At 40.4% G+C, this 21,340-nt stretch overlaps 1 protein-coding gene across 10 annotated transcripts in view; it reads right to left on the reverse strand.

Moving 5' to 3' along the window:
* Positions 1–5,865: 5,865 nt before the first annotated feature.
* The window catches only part of PEX5L (peroxisomal biogenesis factor 5-like), a 408,894-nt gene continuing 393,419 nt past the window's right edge, over positions 5,866–21,340 (reverse strand). For 3 of the 10 annotated variants that reach the window (XM_006884034.1, XM_006884035.1, XM_006884033.1), the window contains 4 exons: positions 19,939–20,136; positions 18,879–19,044; positions 18,367–18,524; positions 6,601–6,805 (listed from right to left, as the gene is read on the reverse strand). In XM_006884034.1, the coding sequence (XP_006884096.1) occupies positions 6,601–6,805; positions 18,367–18,524; positions 18,879–19,044; positions 19,939–20,136 (727 nt within the window). Of the gene's footprint in view, positions 6,806–18,366; positions 18,525–18,878; positions 19,045–19,938; positions 20,137–21,340 lie in introns of all 10 variants that reach the window. The other 7 variants (XM_006884039.1, XM_006884040.1, XM_006884042.1 and 4 more) reach the window with 6 other exon arrangements.

Raw genomic sequence — 21,340 nt, forward strand, 5'->3', positions numbered from 1 at the left:
ATGGATTCTATTTAATTTGAAGCAATTCTGATCCCAAAATCCCATGTTGAAAGATTCCTGAAAAGACCTTGAAGCCACAGACAAAGTTTACTGGAAAACATAGTTTAAAATTGCACAAATATAAATACAATTTATTAGTGTGAAAAAGGGAAGGCATGCTTCCAATAATAGTACAAAAATACTACCTTAGTATCAGTATATTGCAAATTATAAGCCAGTTGATTAAATGAAACACATCAGTATGATAAGAGGTTATATTTTTTTATGGTAGTGCTTTTATTTCAAAGAACAATGCATGGGATTCTAAGATGAAGACTTTATGCCCAAGAGAGCTGTGCAATGATACAGAATATTTCACAAAATACGCACATACAGTATCACCTAGGGAGCCAATAACTTTTGCCCTCCCCCCATTGCTGTTAATTTACTACAGGTCACTTAATTTGGGTTGGTGTTAGTTGAGAAATGCAATGTAAACATTTAAGGTTAGTTTTTTTTTCATTGTTACCTATTTCAGTTTAAAAAGGAAATACCAAGATTTTAAACCTTGTTGAGCATGAGAAATAGCATCACAGAAGAATTTGCTCCAAAACAATATTTTAGACTAGATTTATTCATAGATATACAAAATATATAGAAATGTCTTTTCTAAAGAGTTAATAAATGCTTGTTATAGTCTGTAAAAAGTTTACTAAATTAATCAGGATTTTTCTTTCTCCAACCAATATAAACATATTTGGGCAACGAAAAATAAGAGGCATTTGGGTTAGATGATAATGGAGGGTGATGAAAAGATGGCTGAAAAATTAACTTTGCTGCATTTCCTACATGAACGCATTTCTCACACGGTACAATCTTTCATAGTATTCACATAAGCATTTTATGTGTACCTTAATGAGAAAGTCAAATTAGCTGAAAGTGTGTCTAGTCTGTAGTCCTTTTTTTTTTTATGACTTTTTAATTTGTGAGAAACTCAAAGGGCAAAAATGCCACACACATTTTATTGTTGAGTAAAGAACCACTTCATCATTTAAACAAATTTAGTATTCTTTTGATAGCAGTTTTCTACAATTGTAGCACTGAGCCTGTCAGTTTTGCTGAAACGCTGCAACATTGCAAGGTAGCTTTCTCTTGTAGAAAGTTCTGACACTGGAACCCTCACTTCCTCATTGCGTTTCCTACAGTTTATAGATAATTGAGATTATTACTCAAGGGAAAAACTACTACAAGAGAGTCTGAGAAATCCTCTTAACTATTTGATGTCCCCAGTAAAGTCCTTGCTATGTGTTTGGGTTTGGGGAATTGCATCTCTGAGCTGAAGTGTGTGTGTGGTATTGTAAGGGTATATGAAGTGGCCACAGACTACAGGAAGACTATGTTGTCTTAGTGAACTAAATTCTCTCCAATTCCAGTTTCTGTGTTTTCTCCTCAAAGAGGGGTTACAGAAAACGGCAGTGAGAAGGCTTCAGGGTTGGTTCAGAGTACCTTGAAATAGCTCCTCACCTGTGAACTTCACTGTTTTTAGATGAATTGATCAAATAGTTTCTCAAGAGACATGAGTCCTACCACACTCTCTCTCTCTCTCTCTCTCTCTCTCTCTCTCTCTCTCTCTCTCCTCCTACACTAGTTATGTGACACGGAAGCTAAGGTGCTATGTCCTCTCTGACAATGCTTTTCATAAGCTTGACATGGCCCCAACCTCTTTACTCTATTTAGAATGCCAGTACTTCTAGTTTATTCCTGAACTTTTAGAGAATGTCTAAAAAGCACTGCTCAGAATTTAGAACCCCAAACTATATGCTGAGGTAACCAACATTATTAAGTTTTGTGGCATTCAGACACAAGAATTCTGTTTCCATTTTGGAGCTCTTGTGCCTCTGAGGCCTGTATTGTTTGGTTGTTGGTTTGTTTTTTTTTAAATGTTTGGATGTCTAAGTAGCTGGATCCCTCAAAGAATTAGTTTGGCACTGGCTGCAATACTGCATGAGCCAGATGCGTGCACATCTGTAAAGTTCAGTGTGATGATGTGAAAACAATCTCAAAGACAGGGTAGAACAAGCAGATGTCAAAACTGTAACACAAAGTTCACGTAAATGCTTCCTTGGTTAGGTGCAAGGACAAGTAAGCTAACCTGGAGATTTAACCATGCACGGGCACATTTACATTCAGTAAAGTTAGACTGCATGCTTTGGTTAATATTTGAGTAGGCAGATTTGCAAGTACTAGTGCATGCAATATTTTTGTACCTGAGGTTATATGCTTTACTCTTTTTTTAATATAAATTTACCTTTTTACAAACATAGGTCAGAGAGTTCATCTATGGACACTCTTTAAAAATATATATGTATATATATGTGTGTGTCTACTTCTTAGTTCAAAATAGTTTACTTCCAGCCAGTTCTAGAAATAGAAAGCAGGGAGACTGCAGTAAGATCAGCAGAGGGAATGAATTGGAAGTGATTTTTGACAAAAGGTGAAATCATGTGCATGTGTAATAATTCCCAAATTAAGAGGCCTCAAAATAATGATGCAGGAATAAATCTTAAGAGTACCCTGTTTCTCAAATGCTCCCCCCAGCATTCCAAGGTGTAAAAGAATAATAACAGCAACAATAACAACAGTGACACCAACCCTTAAGATACAGGCTAACATGGAATTGATTCGGGCACAATGAGGGGGAGACACAGTAAGACCATGCTGCTTTTGCAAGGCTCCCAAGGTGCTCACAAAATCTATGGTAAAGAGATTGGGAGCCGTTGTTATAACTGGGATTAGTTTTAAATGTGCCCAAGTCTTGCTTGTATAGAATGAACCAGAAATATTTATCTAGTGCTAACATTCAGACAAAGGCAAGATTCAACCTAGTAGTTATCTTTATAGAAAAAAAATGAGAACCACATAAAGCTGGAAGTGTGTTCTGGGCATTCCTACCTAGTTCTGCATTAACTATTTGCCATTTTGATAGGAATCCAGACAAGAGAAGACAGTACAGTGCATAGTTTTCCATTAAAATTTTCAGGGTCCAGGGGACAAGATCTGCTTTTCTTTCAGGAGTCTTGGTGAGTGTTCTTGGCAGAATGCAAAGAGAAAGAGGAATGACAATAATTGCCTCAGTAAAGAGGTCCTTTAGTCATTCTCCTCTCACTAAGATACAGCAGCCCATAGAAATACTGCTGCAAATAGTTATGCCACCTTGACACTTAGCAGTGATTACTGGCTTTGTCTGCACTTCCAGCCTGTCCTCTGAGAAGTTAACCGCTCAAACTCTCATCTATGCAAGTGAGCAGATATTGTAGTCAAAGGACTCCATCATCTATGGGCTCTTAAGAACCCCAGAAATCCAAGAAAAAGCAATGCAAACCCTTCTCAGAGGTCCAGGAACCTCAGAAGGGAGCCAAGAACATCCTGCCATTCAGCTGGGAGAAGTAATTTCAAAGACAAGTTCAAGCCCTGAAAATGAGCTGTCAAGAGCAGTTCTGCCAAAAATAATGTTTGTGCATTATGAAGAAACAAGACCAGAAAGCCCCCAAATAATGTATACAATAAAGACTGTTCTAAAGGCTTAATTCTTAATTTTTTTGTGATGCTCTGATTACTGTGTGATTACTATATGATTACTGTTTTTCTTTAAAAAAAATTCTTGGGAATGCAACTCTTTTCCTCTTGGGCAAAGATTCTGAATTTTTTTTTTTTTGCCAAATATGGAAACCGTGGTTCTAAGTGTCACTAAATAGTGGTGGGAATAGAAAATGTCTTTCTCCCCTAAGACAGTTTTTAAAATTCTGGTAAAGTTGCTTCCATAGCAAAACAAGACTTGTACTACAAAAATCTGCCACTACTAAGTAACAAGCAAATGAGACCAACTGATCCGACATTTACATGGTTCAAGTTTCAAACTTCCACCCTTCTCAAGTATGCAGTGCCATCAAAGCTAAGCAAACAACCATCACTATTATTGAAAATTATCTCAGAAAATACAGAATGAGGTCACAAAGAGAACTCTTGTCCAGTCTGAATTCTTGCTGAGGCCTTGAGTGGGTGATTAGGGATTCAAGCTGGCTGATCAGCTTGTGGACAGCACAGGATGTGAGGAGGAAGGAACCGGCTGCCAATGGAGGGTGTTCTATCAGGAATATTTACGTGGAGGGATGGTTTGTTCCCCAAGAGTCCTTCCTCTAAGATTCTAAAGAAGTGCTCTTTTGAAGCTACTGTCGGGCTTTATGATTTGAAATTGGAGGGAGGCAGCTCAGGAACGGTTTGTTGTTTTTGTTGCGTGCAGGTGGGTTGATTTCATCTGATAACACTGCCGCAGTGTGAGTAGAGTGCCCCTTTGGGATTTTCTAGGCTGTAGTCTTTATAGGAGCAGATAACTACGTCTTCTACAGAGATACTGAGTGGGTTCAAGTGGCTGCCAAGCAATTCATTGTTGCCCTGCTGTTGTCCGGCTGCAAATGCCTTAAATGCCTCTGTCTCTACTCCCCAGGTGGGGGCATCACTTTGCCCAGGACTTTGACAGAGACTCTCAAAGCCCCCAGCACAATGCCTTCACCTCTTTTGTTTCTTATAAACCAGAACAGGTTCTCCTGCATCAACCTCAAGGAGTAATGGTCCTATCTTAATTCAAGCCCCTCTCCTCCTCCATCTCCTAAAACCCCAACCCCCAAACCCACTCATTGCCTTTGAAGCAGTGACTCTTTCTGAAGGAGACTGTCTATCTTTCTCCCAAGGAGCAGCTTGTGGATTCCAACCACTGACCTTCGAGTTAGCAGCACAGGTAACTCAGTACACTACTACAGCTGCTTACCCATCTCCTTATGGTTGGGAATGAAAACATGACACAAAAGCCTTCTATCTGCCCCTAGAGTTCAAGCAGAAGTTAATTTACCATCAACTGAACTCACTTGGCCCAAATATCTATTTGTGACTCACATAATGTCTTCATCTAGTTGCCAGTTACTCACTAGTATCATTACTGGGAGCTCTGGTGGCATAGTCATTAGCAAATTGGGTCTCTAACTAACCTAAAAAGAGTGCCCTGAACCCATCAGCAGCTCCTTGGGAGACAGATAGGCAATGGGCTCCCGTGTGATTTACAGCCTCCGACAAACCATTGGCGGGTCAGCTATGAATCAGTTTTGAATTCACGGCAATGAATTGAGTTCTGTACTACTAACCAAAATGCAAGGGGCTGACTAGTTTGGGGAAAATTTCTGGAGGAAGGAAGGTGATAAAGATAAATGAGGGCAATTAGTCATTGGTTAAAAAACCCCCATATTTTGGCCAGCATTTTGCAAATCTATATATTTTTTAAAATGAAAGCTTTCAAAATAACCCATAAGCTCCAAACACACTTAAAATACTCTGAAGAACTAAACAGACTGTGACCCTTTAAAAGAATACTATTGCTATCAGAAAATTCTGGCTACTCAACCAACATTCAAAATAAGAGCCACGGTGGCATGCATCATATTCATGTCAAACTCCTGGCATTTAATGACCTTGTTAAAAAACATGGATCTTCCATCACTTAGAGTGCAAAGGAGAAGAGCAGCACAGATTACAACAGAACTAAGGGGACAATTTATAAGAAAAAGGTATTTCTCGTTTGTAAGAAATAGAATTCAAAATATTAAACGTTGACAAGGAATCAAAGTGTGCAGGGCAGTTAGAAAGCCAGTCCATGGTGTCACCTAAGCAAGCAAATGTGAACCCACAGAAGTCACGACGCCATCCATCCACCTCCCTGTAGCGAGCACGTGAAGAGATGGCCCTGGGTCTCCTTGCTGAAGTCCGTACAGAATGCATGTGAACAGGATCTGCATTTGACATATCTGCACTCTATGAAAACACACTTGCAAAACCTTACACTATGAAAAACTATTTTCAGAAATATTTGGTCCCTTGATCTGACAAGGCTGAGTTCGCAAATCTTTCACCCTCCCAAGTTAAAAATTGGAGCAACAAAACCAAACTCCAGCAAGGCATAAATGAGATAGGAAAGTGCCTATGTACAGTCCCAGAAAAGTTTCAATTGGGAACAGCAAAAATTCCTAGTGCAAAAATTGCTTTAGCCAGCAAAGCTCCCTCTCTGGAATCCAAGGACTACAGTAAAAGTGAAAACTGGAACAGGTTTAAGCAATGCTGCTCTTTAGTTGAGAGTTAATATACGTGCATGCACCAATGGTCCAAACTATGCTCGATTCTGCAAGAGGGGAAGCCTGGGGGACAGTTCAGAAAGTCAGTCTTCCATGAGCTGAGGCAGTGCTTTCTCCATGAACAAGCTCCTTAGATGCATCATCAACTGCAACTGGAGACCAAACCCCCCAAAGCGCATCTTTGAGCTTGTGGAAAGAATGCGCACGCACAGTCACTTCCTCTTGCTTTGTCTTCCTCTCCCAAGCCTCATTTTAAGCCCAACCTTAACTCTATATACAACATTTTGTGCTTTTGGACCTGAACAGAAACTGTAGGAATTCCCTTGGGTTATAGGACCATGACCTTCTGAGCATTTGATCTATCCCTTTTTGAAATGCGTAATAAAATAGTTTAGTATTTCTCAGGACAGTTACACAGATGAGGGTGGCTGTGGTGGTTTGTCCTTCAAGGATCCAAGTTGAAAGCTCTCAGGAGGACGTCCAGGTCACCCAGATTCGCTGCCTGAAAGAGCTCCGGCTGGTCCATCAGAGACAGCGCAATCCTGAGGGCAGCCCAGATGTTCCCAGAAATCGCAGGATGGGGAACTTGCTGCTGATTTCTGCTCTTCCTTTGCAGGCTGAGGGCAGTGAGAAAATTGCTGACCGCTTCTCTATGGAGGTAGAAAAAAACAACACAACACAACAAATCAAACACATTTGAAAATGCAAATGATTTCTAATGTAGTTGTCCTAAGGAGTCAGGAGGGTGCAGTGGTTAAGTGCTTGGCAGGTTGGCAGCTGGAACCCACCAGCAGCACTTTGAGAGAACCATGAAGCTGGCTGCTTCCATGCAGACTTTCAGCTTTGGAAAGCCTAGAGAAGTCTGGGGACCCCAAGGATGCTCTGACAATCTAGTAGGCAAGGACTTGAACAGCCAACCCACATGCAGGCAGTTCAAATGCACTAGCTGCTCCAAAGGAGAAAGATGGGATGTCTCTTACTCTGTAATCTATAGTCTCTGAGAGCTTACTGGAGAGTTAAGTATTACATAAATTAAAAGGCTGAATAAAGTGAAGCTGGATTTCTGATTCTAGGATTGTGGCACTAGCCATTTGCTCATTTATATGGTTAGATTTGCCTGTAAAGAGAAGAAAGTGGATGTGGCAACTTGGAGGGTCAGCTAAGTTGGCCCTGACTTGATGGCACATAACAACCACAACAACATGGAGCAACTCTGCGTGGTCCTATAAGGTCCCTGTGAGTCAGAATTGATTGATTGGATAGCAATAAATTTAGCTTTTCTTTTTTTTTCCTAATTTTCTACTAGTTATTTACAAAATTTGAATACACTGTTTTTAAGAACAAATTATTTCCATTTCCCTCATCCCCCATCTTACAAATTCTTTTTTTAAGTCAAAAGTCTGAAGGAAGCTCTGGTCGCTGTCTGTAGAGATTTGCAGTGCTAATGGAAAGGCCGCCTTTCTCTCGTGGTTTCCATTCACCAGTGTCTCCGAGGCAGAAATCCCCTCTCTTGTGACCTAGAGAGTCAGAAACCAGCTGGAGGGTCAGGTCAGCTATAATTCGGAACCTACTTCACAGCAATGAGCAGCCATAGCAGGAGAACCCAATATTGAAACACCTCTCTGTGTTGTTTTATATGGTCTGTTAAACAATTTTTTTTTTAATTTTAAGATAAGTGTTAAATAGAGTGAAACGAGAAAGAAAATACCTCCCACTTAATTTTAGGAATATTGTTAATACATGGAAGGGGAAGGAAAGAAAAAGCCCACTGCTCTCTCGTTAGCTCCATTAGACCTCCGGAATGGTAAATCTTTACGGGAGGGTATTGTCCGTCTTCCTCCCACAAAGTAACTGGGGCACTTGAACCACCAGCTTTTCAGTTAGCAGCACAACATACAATATTCTACGATGCCAGACCTCCTTGGGAGGGGATGATTACTATTAAAATCATTATAAGCTCAATAAATACATTTGATGTTTCCCTGCAACACCAAAGTGTTGAAGAGTATCACTCACTGGAGCTCTGGTTGCCTAGTGGGGAAAGAGTTGCACTGCCAATCCAAAGGCAAGCAGTTTGAATCTCCTTGGTTAAAAGACAGGCAAGGTCTCCCTCTGCAATTTACAGCCTCTGAAAACCCAATGGAGGGTCAGAACTGAGTCAATTTTGGCTGAACAAAAACTACTACTACTACTACTACTACTACTACGATTCCTAGTTATTTTTTTCCTTTTTAAATTGATATTTTAATGAAAGTTTACAGAAAACTTGGATTTCCATTCATCCATTGTTGCACATTTTCCTTCTTCTCTTTATTATTATTACATTTTTTTGGCTGGCTGGAATTTTTAAAATGTTTTTATTTTATACTTACTTATTTACCAAGTTTGAATACATTGTTTTTCCACAAAAGATCCTTCTTATTTCCTTAACCCCTCCACCCATCAAATTGTGCAACCCTATGATTAACACCTTTCCCCCCACCCAAGCTCACCCCTCTGCTTCCACCCTCCCCCACTCCCCTTGGATCCTCATACTCATGCTACAATAATGGTTTTATACAGTATTTGTCCTTGTGGGACTGAGTTAGTTCATTCAGCATAATGCTTTCCCTTCCAAATTAAGTAGTAATTTACAAAATCATTGCTGCTTTGTGCTGTGTAGTATTCCATTGTGTGAATGTATCTCAACTTCTCAATCCATTTGTGGTTGGACATCTCAGCTGATTTCTAGTTAATTTGTTGAATATTTGCTTAAATAAAAAGCTTGAAGAAAGTGAAGCTGGATTTCTGATTCTAGGATTGTGACAGGAGACATGTGCTCATTTATATGGTTAGACTTCCGTGTAAAGAGAAGACAAGTAGGAAATGGGTATGGCAACTTGACCAATAGAATGATGTGGGAGTCTAATTACCACTTTTCTGAGTTTCTACAAATTAACCAAGAGAATAAAAACTTCAAAGAGATGCAGATGGGAAGTGCACTTTGGATCCTTCATCACAAGTTATAAGTTCCAGTGGTGATGACTTTGGGATTCCTTTCATATTTCAAGTGTATAGGAACATGGGCCTGATGGTGACTGGATCATCGATTACATAACAGATGGAGAAAGGACTGGAGTTGTCAAAGACTTCATTTTAACTGGATGTACAATCAGTATCTACGGTAGTAACAATCAAGGAATTAAAAAAATGTGTTTCACTGGGAAATCTGTGATCAAGGACCTCTTTAAAGTGCTAGAGAGCAAGGATATCAGTTAGGGTGTGTCTGATCTAAGCCATGTTATTTTCTATTGCTTTCTATACACATCTGAAAGCTGGGCAATGAATAAGGGTGATGGAAGAAGAGTTGTTGCCTTTGAATGTGGTGTTGTTGAAGAGTACTGAATATCTCATGGACTACTAAAAGAAAAAAACCAACCAAATAAACAAAACCCAACCACTACAAAATCTGTGTTGGAGGACATGCAACCAGGGTGTTCCTTAATGGAAAGTATAGTGAAACTTCTCATACACTTTGAACATGTTGTAAGGAGAGGTCAGTCTTTGGAGAAAGTCACTGTATTCAGAAAGACAGAGGGTCAGAGAAATAGAGGAAGACTCTCAACAAGATGTTCTGATATGGTGGCTGTCAGAATATTGCTGTCAGCTCCACAGAACATGATTGTGATCAGTTAAGGTTTTGGTTTTGGAGAGTAGTAGAATAGTTTGGTCACTCTTACTACATTGCCAAATAGACTTCACGATTTTCATGAAAATAGTCCTCATGACCTATTTTGTGAATAAAGGGTTCTTTTACAGACTCAGAAAGTATGTGTGTGTATAATTTTTAAATGCTGTGCATGTATACAAATGTTGTTGTATACATATCCATATGTTGTTGTGTATTGAGTTGGAACCAATTCATAGCTGACCCTCCAGCAACTTTTCACACATTAATCACCAAGAGGAGACTGTCCATCCTCCTGCAGAGCAGCTAGTGGATTCAAACTGTGTATCTCTGGGATTACAGTGCAACTTCTAATCACTAGGTCACCAGAGCTCCTAATATATAGATATATAGTTTTAAATGATATATATTGTCACAAAACATATTCATCTTAAGGGAGCTCTGGTGGCCTAGTGGCAAAGAAGCTGCAGTGTAGTCCCGAAGACATGTGGTTCGTATCTTCCAGATGCTTTGCTGTAAAAGGAGGGGCAATCTCCTCCTGTGCCTACTGGATCCAATTCGACAATACACAACAACAACAACATATTAATTTAAAAGTTTCCCTCTTTATATTAATATTAAAAATACTAATATAAAGGTGATGAAGATAAATCTATTATTTGTTTTTCTTTTCATTTACAAGGGGTCCTCATTATTGAAACGTTAAGATTCATTGGTTTAAGTTCTACTTTAGACTTCCTAAAGATAGGACATTTTAAGCTACATCGAAATTTTATATCAACAAGTATCCTCTTATAGTTTTAACTGGCTATAATTGTCTGATACGACATGACTTTTTGACTCTTTGTGGAAAATATGAGATGATAATCAGCAACTGTTACAGCTACATATACAGACATCTGGTGTTGATGAGGGAGAGGTCCTGAGTTTTGTGGATAAAAAAAATTTTGTACCCCACATGATTTTCTTCTGAGCCGAATCTTTTTTGAGGGGTGTTATTTCCAAAGCATACACTTATTTCTTTTCAGAATTCATTTAAGTTTTATGTCTCACTTGATGGTCTTTTTATTCTCGGGAAAAACACCAACTGTTCATCACTTCACAAGATTTCTAACATATGACATGACAACATAAGGCCCACAAAGCTGAGTCGAGATGTTCTTAACTAGCCAATTGATCTGGGTGGCTGGATTTAGCAAATGAAAATACAGGATACCCACTGAAACCTGATTTCAGAGCAAACAAACTCAGCTGCACTCACTGCCAATAATTTGCAAACAACTCATAGCAGACCCTCCAGTGGGGTTCAAGAAGCTGTCAATCACAAGGAAAGAGATTACCTGTGAGGAATTTTAGATACACAGTAAATGACTTTTAATATAAGTATATCCCATGAAACAGGCTAGAGATGCTTAAAATGAGGTGGGGGCTTCTACTGGTCTTTCAGTTCCTTTAGTCTTTTTTTTTCTATAATTATATTTTATTAATTTTCATAAACATTTACAGAGATTTTGGGTTTCCATTCATTCATTGTTGCACTATTCTCTCTACCCTCCTCCCAGTTTGTTCTTGTCCAAATGCCACAGTGCTTGTCAAAGCCAGTTCTGATTAATCTTCTTTGTCAGTGTGTCCTTTGCCATTCCCTATCACTAATCCCTGAGAGAGACTTCACCCTGAGTCATAAGGAAAAGGGGATGGCGTATTCTCTTAGCTACTTCCTGCTGAAAAGGGACGCTGTGGGTTTCAGGGTGAAGATCTTCTCTCACTACTCTAAAGGGCCCCTTTGGCAGTAGGAAACACATAGACTATTATGGAGATTGATTTTGGAATTTAGATGCACTCATATTGATTGTGCTTGGCTGTACATGTTCATATCCTTGAAGATGTATCATGGGGGTGTTGCAACCTAGAAGACACAAATTTGACTAACAAGTTATAAGTACATGAGTCAAAAATTATGGAAAAGTAAAAGAAAAGATTCTTTCATTGTTTTACAAACCCTCCCCCAGGTCCCCTCCACCATGTAGCCCTCACTCTAGTCTCCTGTGATGACAGAAATACCTAGTTATATATCTCTTTTAAACAGTTTTCTCCCTCCTCTGTTTCAGTGCAGTATACATTATTGAACCCATCTTACTCAGTCTCTCCCCAACCCCAAGGACAGTCCCATTCTACAACAGTGGCATCATGTTAGTTCCTTTAGTCTTTTGATGGCAGACTGCAGAAGTGGTGGTGTAGGTCCAGGTACCACCAGCTACTGTCTTCATGAAGAACCACAGCACCAGATCCTCATAGCTCATTTCTTCATTTTTATTTTGCTGCAGAAAGAGCAAGTATACTTGGCATGCTGACCTGTTTCAATTTTTCTCACCATTTTCCTGAGGGAGGAACCATAATGGGTACCATATTTACCAACGACACCATAATGGGTACCATATTTACCGATGATCACAACTTTCTTGGGGTGTATTTAGCCATTTTGTCACAAACCAGCACCAAACCCAGCGAGCTATAACACATATTTGTTATTTATCTGAAACTAATATCTGATTGGGCAGCCTGAATTTTATCTGACAACACACTTGCTCTGGTTCAGGAGACTTTGCTCACAAGGATTTTAAATTGATGCCTTCAGAGAGTCATTCATTTCTCCAAGCCAATTACATCATGGCTTACCTTGTCTTTCGCAAAAAAGTAGCTCTGCTGAATCTTTCATTGACTCTGCAAATATTGTTTCCCACACGAGGATACAATGAAGAAAAGAGTTTTCCTTAGTTTCCTGCCGCCACCCCTGAAACTTTAAGTCTCCTTTAGTTGAATGCATATGGAAGTATGTGTGTATGTATTTTTGTATCTCATCCTTGTTTTTTAAAAAATCCAAGGGTTGCCAAGAGGGACTAGTCCTTGGAGAAAGGCATTATACTTGGAAGAGAGGAGGTTTAGCACAGGAAAGGAAGACCCTGGATGAGATGAATTGCCATAATAACTAGGGCAATGGGGGAAGGTGTGTCAGAGATGGTGAGATTGGTTCAGGATAGGATAGAGTTCAGAGCTATTGTGCGTAGGGCTACTATGAGGTACAGTTGACTGGATGGCACAGAACAACAACAGGAAGAAGGCAAATTAGAAAATATGTAACACATCTGGAAAAGAAGTGAATAAAAGAGGTCCAGGAGGCACTCAGGTGAGCAGAATTGCACCATCCAGCCTTCGACAGCAGATGTGGAGGAGGCATAGACTTGGCTGGGATGTTTACAGGGCTGACTGCAAAGATAGTAGCTTCAGTGGCACATTTCAGTGTCCAGACAAAAAACCAAAATAGTGCTTAGGTGTCACTCAACTCTTCCAGGTTTTGATCTGTGAAAGATCTTACAGATGACACAGTGCAATCTAATGATTCCTATTCTACAAAAGTAAAAATGCAGTGTTGAAGACCATATTATCTGTGAAATGCCCAATGCCCAAATAAAGCTCATTGACAATTTATCTAAATGATAATCATAATACTGGCGAGGATGACAATGACAATAGTCATCATGATAAACTGCTATTAGGTAATGAGAACCTGCTCTGAGCTAGACAGTGATGTTTAACTTGCATAGCAATCTTCCAAGAGAGGTATTGTTATATTTTAATTTTTAAGTAAGGAAAGTTTAGGATTCCATTTTTGGAATTGGGAAGCTAGTCAATGGTAGAGGTGTAATTTGAATATATACCTTACCTTGTCTGGCTCTAAAAGTCTGACTCCTTCTGAGAACGCAGAGATTATATATTTTGTACAGGCCTTTAAATATAATATTTAGTTATTTTTTTACCCTATATATCAAAGTAATATTTGTTTATCTATACTGCAAATCTCAGATGGATCTTGGCTGAAAGCAGAGCATACCAGATGACTGTCTACCTGTGTTTCATTGACTATGCAAAGCCATTTGTGGATCACAACAAACTGTGGCTGACTCTGAGAAGAATGGGAATCCCAGAACACTTGATTGCACTTATGTGAAACCTTTATTTGGACCAGGAGGCAGTCGTCAGAACAGAGCAAGGAAAACTGCATGGTTCAAAATTGGGAAGGGTACTCATTAAGGATGTGTCCTAACTCCATATCTTTTCAATCTATATGCAGAGCAGATTATTCAGAAGGCTGGGCTCTATGAGGAGAAATGTGGCATAAGGATTGGAGATAGACTCATCAACAATCTGCGTTACGTAGTTGACACAATCCTGCTTGCTGAAACTGAGGAGGACCTGAAGCACTTGTTGGAGAAGATCAAGGACTGTAGCCTTTAATATGGATTGAAATTCAACATCAAGAAAACAAAGATTCTCACCACTGTGCCAATTGGCAGCATCATGATATATGGTGAAGAGATTGAGATTGTTAACAGCTTCAGTTTGCTTGGCTCTACAATCACCACTCTTGGTACTAACAGCCAGGAAATTAAAAGATGAATTGCATTGCGAAAGTTTGCTTTCCGAGACCTTTCTAAAGTACTAAAGAGCAAAGATGTCATTCTGGAGACTAAGGTTTGCTTGACATAGGCTATGGTCTTTGCAATTACTTGCTATACATCAGAGAGCTGGACAATGTCTAAGGATGATAGAAGGAGAATTGATGCCTTTGAGCTGTGGTGCTGGAGAAGATTATTGAATATACCATGGACTGCTAGGAGAACAAACAAGTTCATCCTGTAGAAGGTGAAGCCAGGCTGCTCCTGAGAGTCAAGGATTTTGAAGCATCGTCTGATGTAGTTTGGACATGTTGCAAGGTGGGATAAGTCCTTGAAGAGGTACATCATGCTTGGGAGAATGAAAGGACAATGCAGGATAGGAAGCCCCTCAATGAGCTGCATTGATTCAGTGGCTGGGGCAATGGGGGTTGGTATGTCAGAGACAATAGGTTTGGCACAGGATAGAGCAGTGTTTAGGGCTGTTGTACATAGGGTCATTATGCATCACAGGTGACTTAATGGCACATAAAAACAACAATGTTTGATAAATACTGAAGCACTAAGTTTACTACTTAAAAGTTACCCTTAATTCAAAAGTTTGACGTTTAACCTTAATAGGAGGAGAAGTTTGGACAGTTTCATGTGCCAACTGAGATATTCTGAGATATTCAGTCTTACAGCAGTGGATGTTGCTGTATGTGTATATGATTAATATTTAACTCAGTCGACGTTGAAGCAAGTTACCCTCCACAATGTGAGGGAGCCTTTTCCAACCAGTTGAAATCCTTGAAAGCAAAACTGGGGCTCTGTGATGGAGAAGGATCTTCCCTCAAGACAGCAACATACCTATCCTGATAGACCGCAGCCCAGGGCCTGAATTGTTTCAGTCACAAGAGCACGCCGGACTTATCAGCCTGTTGTCTGAGTTATTTGGACTTGTCAGGTTCTCCAGTCTTGTTAACCAATCCTTCAACATCAATCAGTCTTCCCTGCATGAATATGTATGTGCACACTCCTCTCCTTCCATCCTCTAAACACATGAGTCACTGAGTGGCACAAGTAGTTAATCACACAACTAATAACTGAAAGGTCACCAAAAGGAAGGCCAACAGATCGACTTCTGAAAAACCTCATGGAGCAGAGCTGAATTCTGATACACCTGGGCTTCCAGAAGCTGGATATGTTCCAATGCCAACGAACACCCACCACAACACCACCATTACACACACACACACACACACACACACACATATAGACAATCCATTTCCACATTCCTACCATTTCTCAAACTTAAAGAACTACTGAAAGATAAATTAAAGCCTGCTGTTACAATACTGACAGCTTGTATATCTTGAGTTTGGTCCAGGAAACATAAAAGGGAAAAAAAAAGGTAGAACAAGTACATTGGAGTCACTGTACAAAAAAAGAATTAGTCAACACTGAAACATTTCAGAACATATCATATGATAAAGATCCAATGGTGTTAAGGAAGAAGTTGAAGCTGAACTGGAAGCATTGGTTAAGAAAAAAAGAAAAGCCCCAGGAATTGAAGAAATACAGACCAACATGTTCCAAATAGTAAATGCAGCCCTGGCTGTGCTCACAGTCTGTGCCAGGAAATACGGAAGGCAGTTATCTGGCCAACTGACTGGAAGAGACCTATATCTATATTCATGTCTAAGAAAGGTGAGCCAATAAAACGTGCAAAATACAAAAGAGTATAATTTATATCACATGTAAGAAAAATGCTATTGAAGATTATCTGAAAATGGCTAGAACAGTACATTCATTGACAGAGAACTGCCAGAAATGCACGCTGGGTTTAGAAGAGGCTGTAGTATCAGGGATATCATTGCTGATGTCAGATGTATCTTAGCTAAAGAGAATTTAGAAGAATGTATATTTGTGTTTTCTTGAGTATACAAAGGTATTTGACTGTGTGGGTCACAACAGACTATAACTAACCCTGAGAAGAAAGAGAATTCCAGAACACCTAATTATTCTTATATGGAAATCTATACATAGACCAAGATGCTGTCTCTGACCAGAGCAAGCAAACACTGCATGGTTTAAAGTTGGGAAAGGTGTAAGTCAGTAGTATCCTCATTCTATGCCTATGCAGTCTGTATGTTGTGCTGAGGAAATAATTTGAGAAGCTGGACTTTATACAGAAAAGTGTGACATCACAATTAGAACAAGGCTCATCAACAGCCTGAGTTATGCAGATGACACAACCTAACTTGACTACCGTGAGAAGGACCTGAAGCACTTGCCAGAGGGGATCAAGGACTGCAACCTTCAATATGGATTATCTCAACATCACGAAAACAGAAGTTCTCACCACTGGACCAATAAGCATTATCATGATAGATGGAAAAAAAGATTTAAATTGTCAACAATTTAATCTTGTTTGGATTCGCAGTCAACTGTTGGTACCAGAGTCAGGAGACTGGGAGACATCTAGCATTGGATTATTGGCTGCCAAGGATCTCTTGACAGTCCAGAAGAACAATGATATCAGTTTAAAGACTAAGGTGTGCCTGATTAAATCCAGAGCCTTTCCAATCATCTGCTATGCTGGACAATGAATAAGGATGGCAGGAGAAAAACAAGATGTGTTGGAGTTGTGGTGTTGTAGAATATCCCAGGGAGTGCAAAAGGTCAGACAAATATATGTTGGTGAAAGTGTAATCAGAATGCTTCTTGGGGCAAAGATGGTGAACCTTCATCTCGCATATCTTGGACATGTTGTTTGAGAGGCTATTCCTTGCAAAAGGACATCATGCTTGGAAAGATGGAGGATTAGTGAAAGAGAGGCAGATACAGTGTCTGTGGCAGTGAACTCAAATATGTGGAGTATGATAAGGATGGTACAGGACAGGTCAGAGATCAGATCTTTCATTTATAGAGCCACTCAGTTCCACAATCAGCTCTTTTGGCACCAGCAACCAGGAAATCAAAAGACAAATTGCATTAGGTAAATCTGCTAGCAGGAACATCTTCAGAGTGGTAAAGAGAAATGATGTCATTGTCTACAGACTAAGGTGTGCACGGTCCAGAACATGGTCTTTGTAATTATTTGTTATGCAGTAGAGAGCCAGACAATGACCAAGGATGATAGAAGGAGAACTGATGTCTTTGAATTATGGTGCTAGAGAAAAGTGTTGAACATACCATAGACTTCCAGGAGAACAAAGAGATCTGTCCTGGAGAAGGTGAAACCAAGTTCCTCATTGGAGATAAGAATATTAAAGCTCCCTCTCACATACTATGGACATGTAGCCAAGAAAGTACAGTCCTTGGAGAAGGACTTCATGCTCAGAAGGACAGAGGGACAATGCAGGAGAGGAAGACCCTGGATGAGAGGGTAACACAGTAACTGGCCTAAGAGCGGTAGGTGTATCAGAGACAGTGAGACTGACTCAGGATCAGATAGTGTTCAAAGCTATTGTGCATAAATTTTCTACGAGTTGCAGGTGACTCAATGACACTTAACAACATGACAGGGTTCAGAGCTATTGTCTGTAGGGTTGCAATGAGTTGTGGTTGACTGGACAGCACATATCAACAACAATGAATCATACTTGACTCGACAGCACTTAACAACAATGTACCTCCTTCTCCCATAGAGTAGCTGGTGGATTTGAATCGCATACCTTTGGGATTGCAGCACAGTTTCTTACTACTAGGCCACCTGAGCTCCCCTTAACAACAACAATGGCCAACTGCTCTGCTGGAGAAAGACAGGCTATTTCCTCCCATGGGATTTACTGCCTTTGAAAACCTGCTGAAGGGTCAATTCCACCTTGACAATGCACAACAAAAATAGCAACCACCTGATTTTGCCAGTAAGCCACTAGTGATCCATAATATTGATATCTATTGCCAATCTGACAGCCTGTATGCATCTGTCAGCCTGTATGCATCTGTAAGCCTCTTGGGTTCTGTTTCTCTGGAGAACTATGACTGACTCAGGAAGAAATATTCTACAATAATAGAGGTATTTCAGACAGAAGGAACCATTCAGGTTAGCCAGCCTGAGCCTTGAACAAACAAGGCTTTCTTTTCTTGGCTTATTGCCATAATTCACCTGTAGGCACCCAGATTGATGCAGCTTATCCCCAGATTGTATCTGGACCGGATGAAGCCTGGCTGGATCTCCAGAGCCCGTGTGTAGGCCTCCACGGCTTCCTCACTGCGATCGCCATTCGCCAGGGTGGCCCCGAGACGGTTCCACAATGAATAGTCCTGATGGCAAAAATAGAGCCCTCACAATCAGTACAACTTACAGTGACAAAGTAATCTCATACTTGCCTGCAGAGCAGGTAGAGGATGAAAACTATATCCAAGTGCTCACGACTCACTCAAAATCCTCAATGGACAGATTTATGAAATGACTTTCATTCATCAAACTGCAGCCACCCTCTGATGCTGTCATGCAATTAATGCTCATGTTTTAGTTATTTAATTATTAACATTCCCAGGAGCCATGGGAGGCAGGAAAATGGAGACAAGTACATCAGAATAACAGTAAGTGCAGCCTGTGTGTGAAATTTATTTTTAATAGGGAACCTTATGGTTTCTTTTTGTGCATGCACTTACCTCTGGCCGAACAGTTAGTGCAGCATTAAATGCATCTATTGCTCTGTTAAATTCTCCACTTAGGTGGAACAGGACCCCCAGCCCTGTCTGTAGGTCTGGGTCGATCAGATCTCCGTTTTGGTGGGCAGCTTCCAGATATAACTCCTTCACTCCTTCCAGAACTGAGCTGCAAGGGACAACATTAGATTTGTAATCCACATTGTCTAAATAGAAATTATTTATTATTAGGTTGTCTATTCCAAGAAGTTTCTGTTCATTGCAGGTTGAAAAAAACATCAAACACTGCAAGAAAATGGCTTAGTGAAAAGACTGGCAACACTGTGTGCTGAAAATACTTGCTGATTTTGTCACACACAGATATATGCTGAGTTAGTCCTTCACAAGAGAGTTCCTCAGATGCATGAGTTAAAAGCATAGAAAGCCCCATGGCTAAGCTTTCCAAGGCCTGAGTGAGAAATGATTTGGCATCATGATTTATGACTGGCCGAAACAAAATTCCTAGAGGATAGGACTTCCATTTCCACCTCCCCCCGCCCCCCCCCACCCCATCACCTAATTCTTAGGCTTAATCTGGAGTGGAGCATTGGTATTCATTACAATTTACTACCAACTATATTAATTGCCACTGAGTCAGAATTGTCCCATAGCAGACCTTCAGTGTGATTTTGGAGGCTACAAACTACACAGGAAATTGCCTATCTTTTTTCAAAGGGGCAGCCGGTGGATTCAAATCATCAGAGAAACAAAACTTTTTTTTGGGTGAACAGTGCAACTCCCTATGGACTAGGAGTTCTATGTCCAGCACACTGGGCTTTAAAATATGGTGCTCAGATAAATGTCTGTGAGTGTCCACAATATAGGTCATGAATCCCAAGACTGGCTTTGGTCCCAGTCATCGATCTTTTTAATTGGAGCTACTATTCTAGTGTTAACAATGCCCTACAAACCATTCTGGAGCAGGTGGTGGTATCGGAGACTTGAGGCTCATTAATTATCTTTATGGTGATAAATTTGGTATGGAGCTGTTTACCGTTTGCTTGTACTATAATGAGAAGGATACCTATCAACTGGGGACTTGGACATCCGCCGGGTGAGGCCTGGAGATCCTTTCTTGCTCTTCACAAGGTATTTGTACTTGGGGTTTTGCTTGATCCAGTTCTTGAGTGCGTCACAGGCATCCTGCTGATGGCCAGTGTTAGTGTAACTCACAGCCAAAGCCATCAGAGCCTTCAGGTTGTTGGGCTGCAGTTCTAAGCACCTGAAAAAAGGCAAAAAGAAACCAAAAAATCAACTGCAGGTTTGGGGTTTTTTGAACCAGAGTCCAAAAGTTCTTTAGAAAATTGAAGTCCTTCTTAATTAACAGTACAGACACATTACTAGTCTGTTTATATCAAGTTCCTAGAAAATAATGTATTTGCAGAAAACCTGGAAACTAAGCATATTTTTAGAAGAGTAAAAACTCCTTCTGCTAAGTGCCAGATAAGGCCATTTTAAGAAATGATTTTAAACAGTAAGTTCAATAAAATTTAATGCATCCCTGTGGATAATCTATTACGTGGTATTTAGTACAATCAACACTCTTTGTAACAGAAGCCAGGAAATTAAAAGACTAATTGCACTGAGTCTGCTGTCAGAGACCTCTCTAAGGTACTGAGGAGCAAGGATGTCAGTCTGAAGACTAAGGTGCACCTGATCCAGGCCATGGTCTTTGCCATTACTTGCTATGCTCCAGAGAGCTGGACAATGACTAGGGATGATAAAAGGAGAACTGATGCCTTTGAGCTGTGGTGCTGGAGAAGAGTATTGAATATACCATGGACTGCTAGAACAAACAAGTTCGTCATGTAGAGTGTGAAACCAGGCTGCTCCTTGGAGACAAGGATTCTGAAGCTTTGTCTGACATACTTTGGACATGTTGTAAGGAGAGACAGGCCTTTGGAGAGGGACATCATGCTTGGGAGGGTGGAGGGACTGCGCAGGAGAGGAATACCCTCTGTGAGGTGGACTGATTCAGTGACTGGGGTAATGGGGGTGGGTGTGTCAGAGACAGCAAGACTGGCACAGGACAGAGCAGGGTTTAGGGCTGTTTTACATAGGGTCACTATGAGTTGCAAGTGACTCGACAGCACATAACAACAACAATGAGAAAGAGGGGAGTACTGGTGGCCTAGTGGCAAGAAGCTGTGCTGTAATCGAGAAGGCAAAAAGTTGAAATCCATCAGCTGCTCCATGGGAGAAGGATGGGCAGTCTCCTCCCATGCGCTAGCTGCCTCTAAAAACCTGCCAGAGGGCCAGCTAGGGGTTGGTTCCGACTTGACAATATACAACAACAACAATGAGGAAGATAAAGTATCATTATTTTAATTATGTGGGGTCAAGATTGGTGGACAATTTATCAACAATCTGCGTTATGCGGATGACACAACCCTGCTTGCTGAAACTGCAGAGGACCTGAAGCGCCT

The sequence above is a fragment of the Elephantulus edwardii genome, unplaced genomic scaffold, assembly GCF_000299155.1.
Source record: "Elephantulus edwardii isolate Elephantulus edwardi_28Jun2011 unplaced genomic scaffold, EleEdw1.0 scaffold00031, whole genome shotgun sequence".
NCBI lineage: Eukaryota > Metazoa > Chordata > Mammalia > Macroscelidea > Macroscelididae > Elephantulus > Elephantulus edwardii.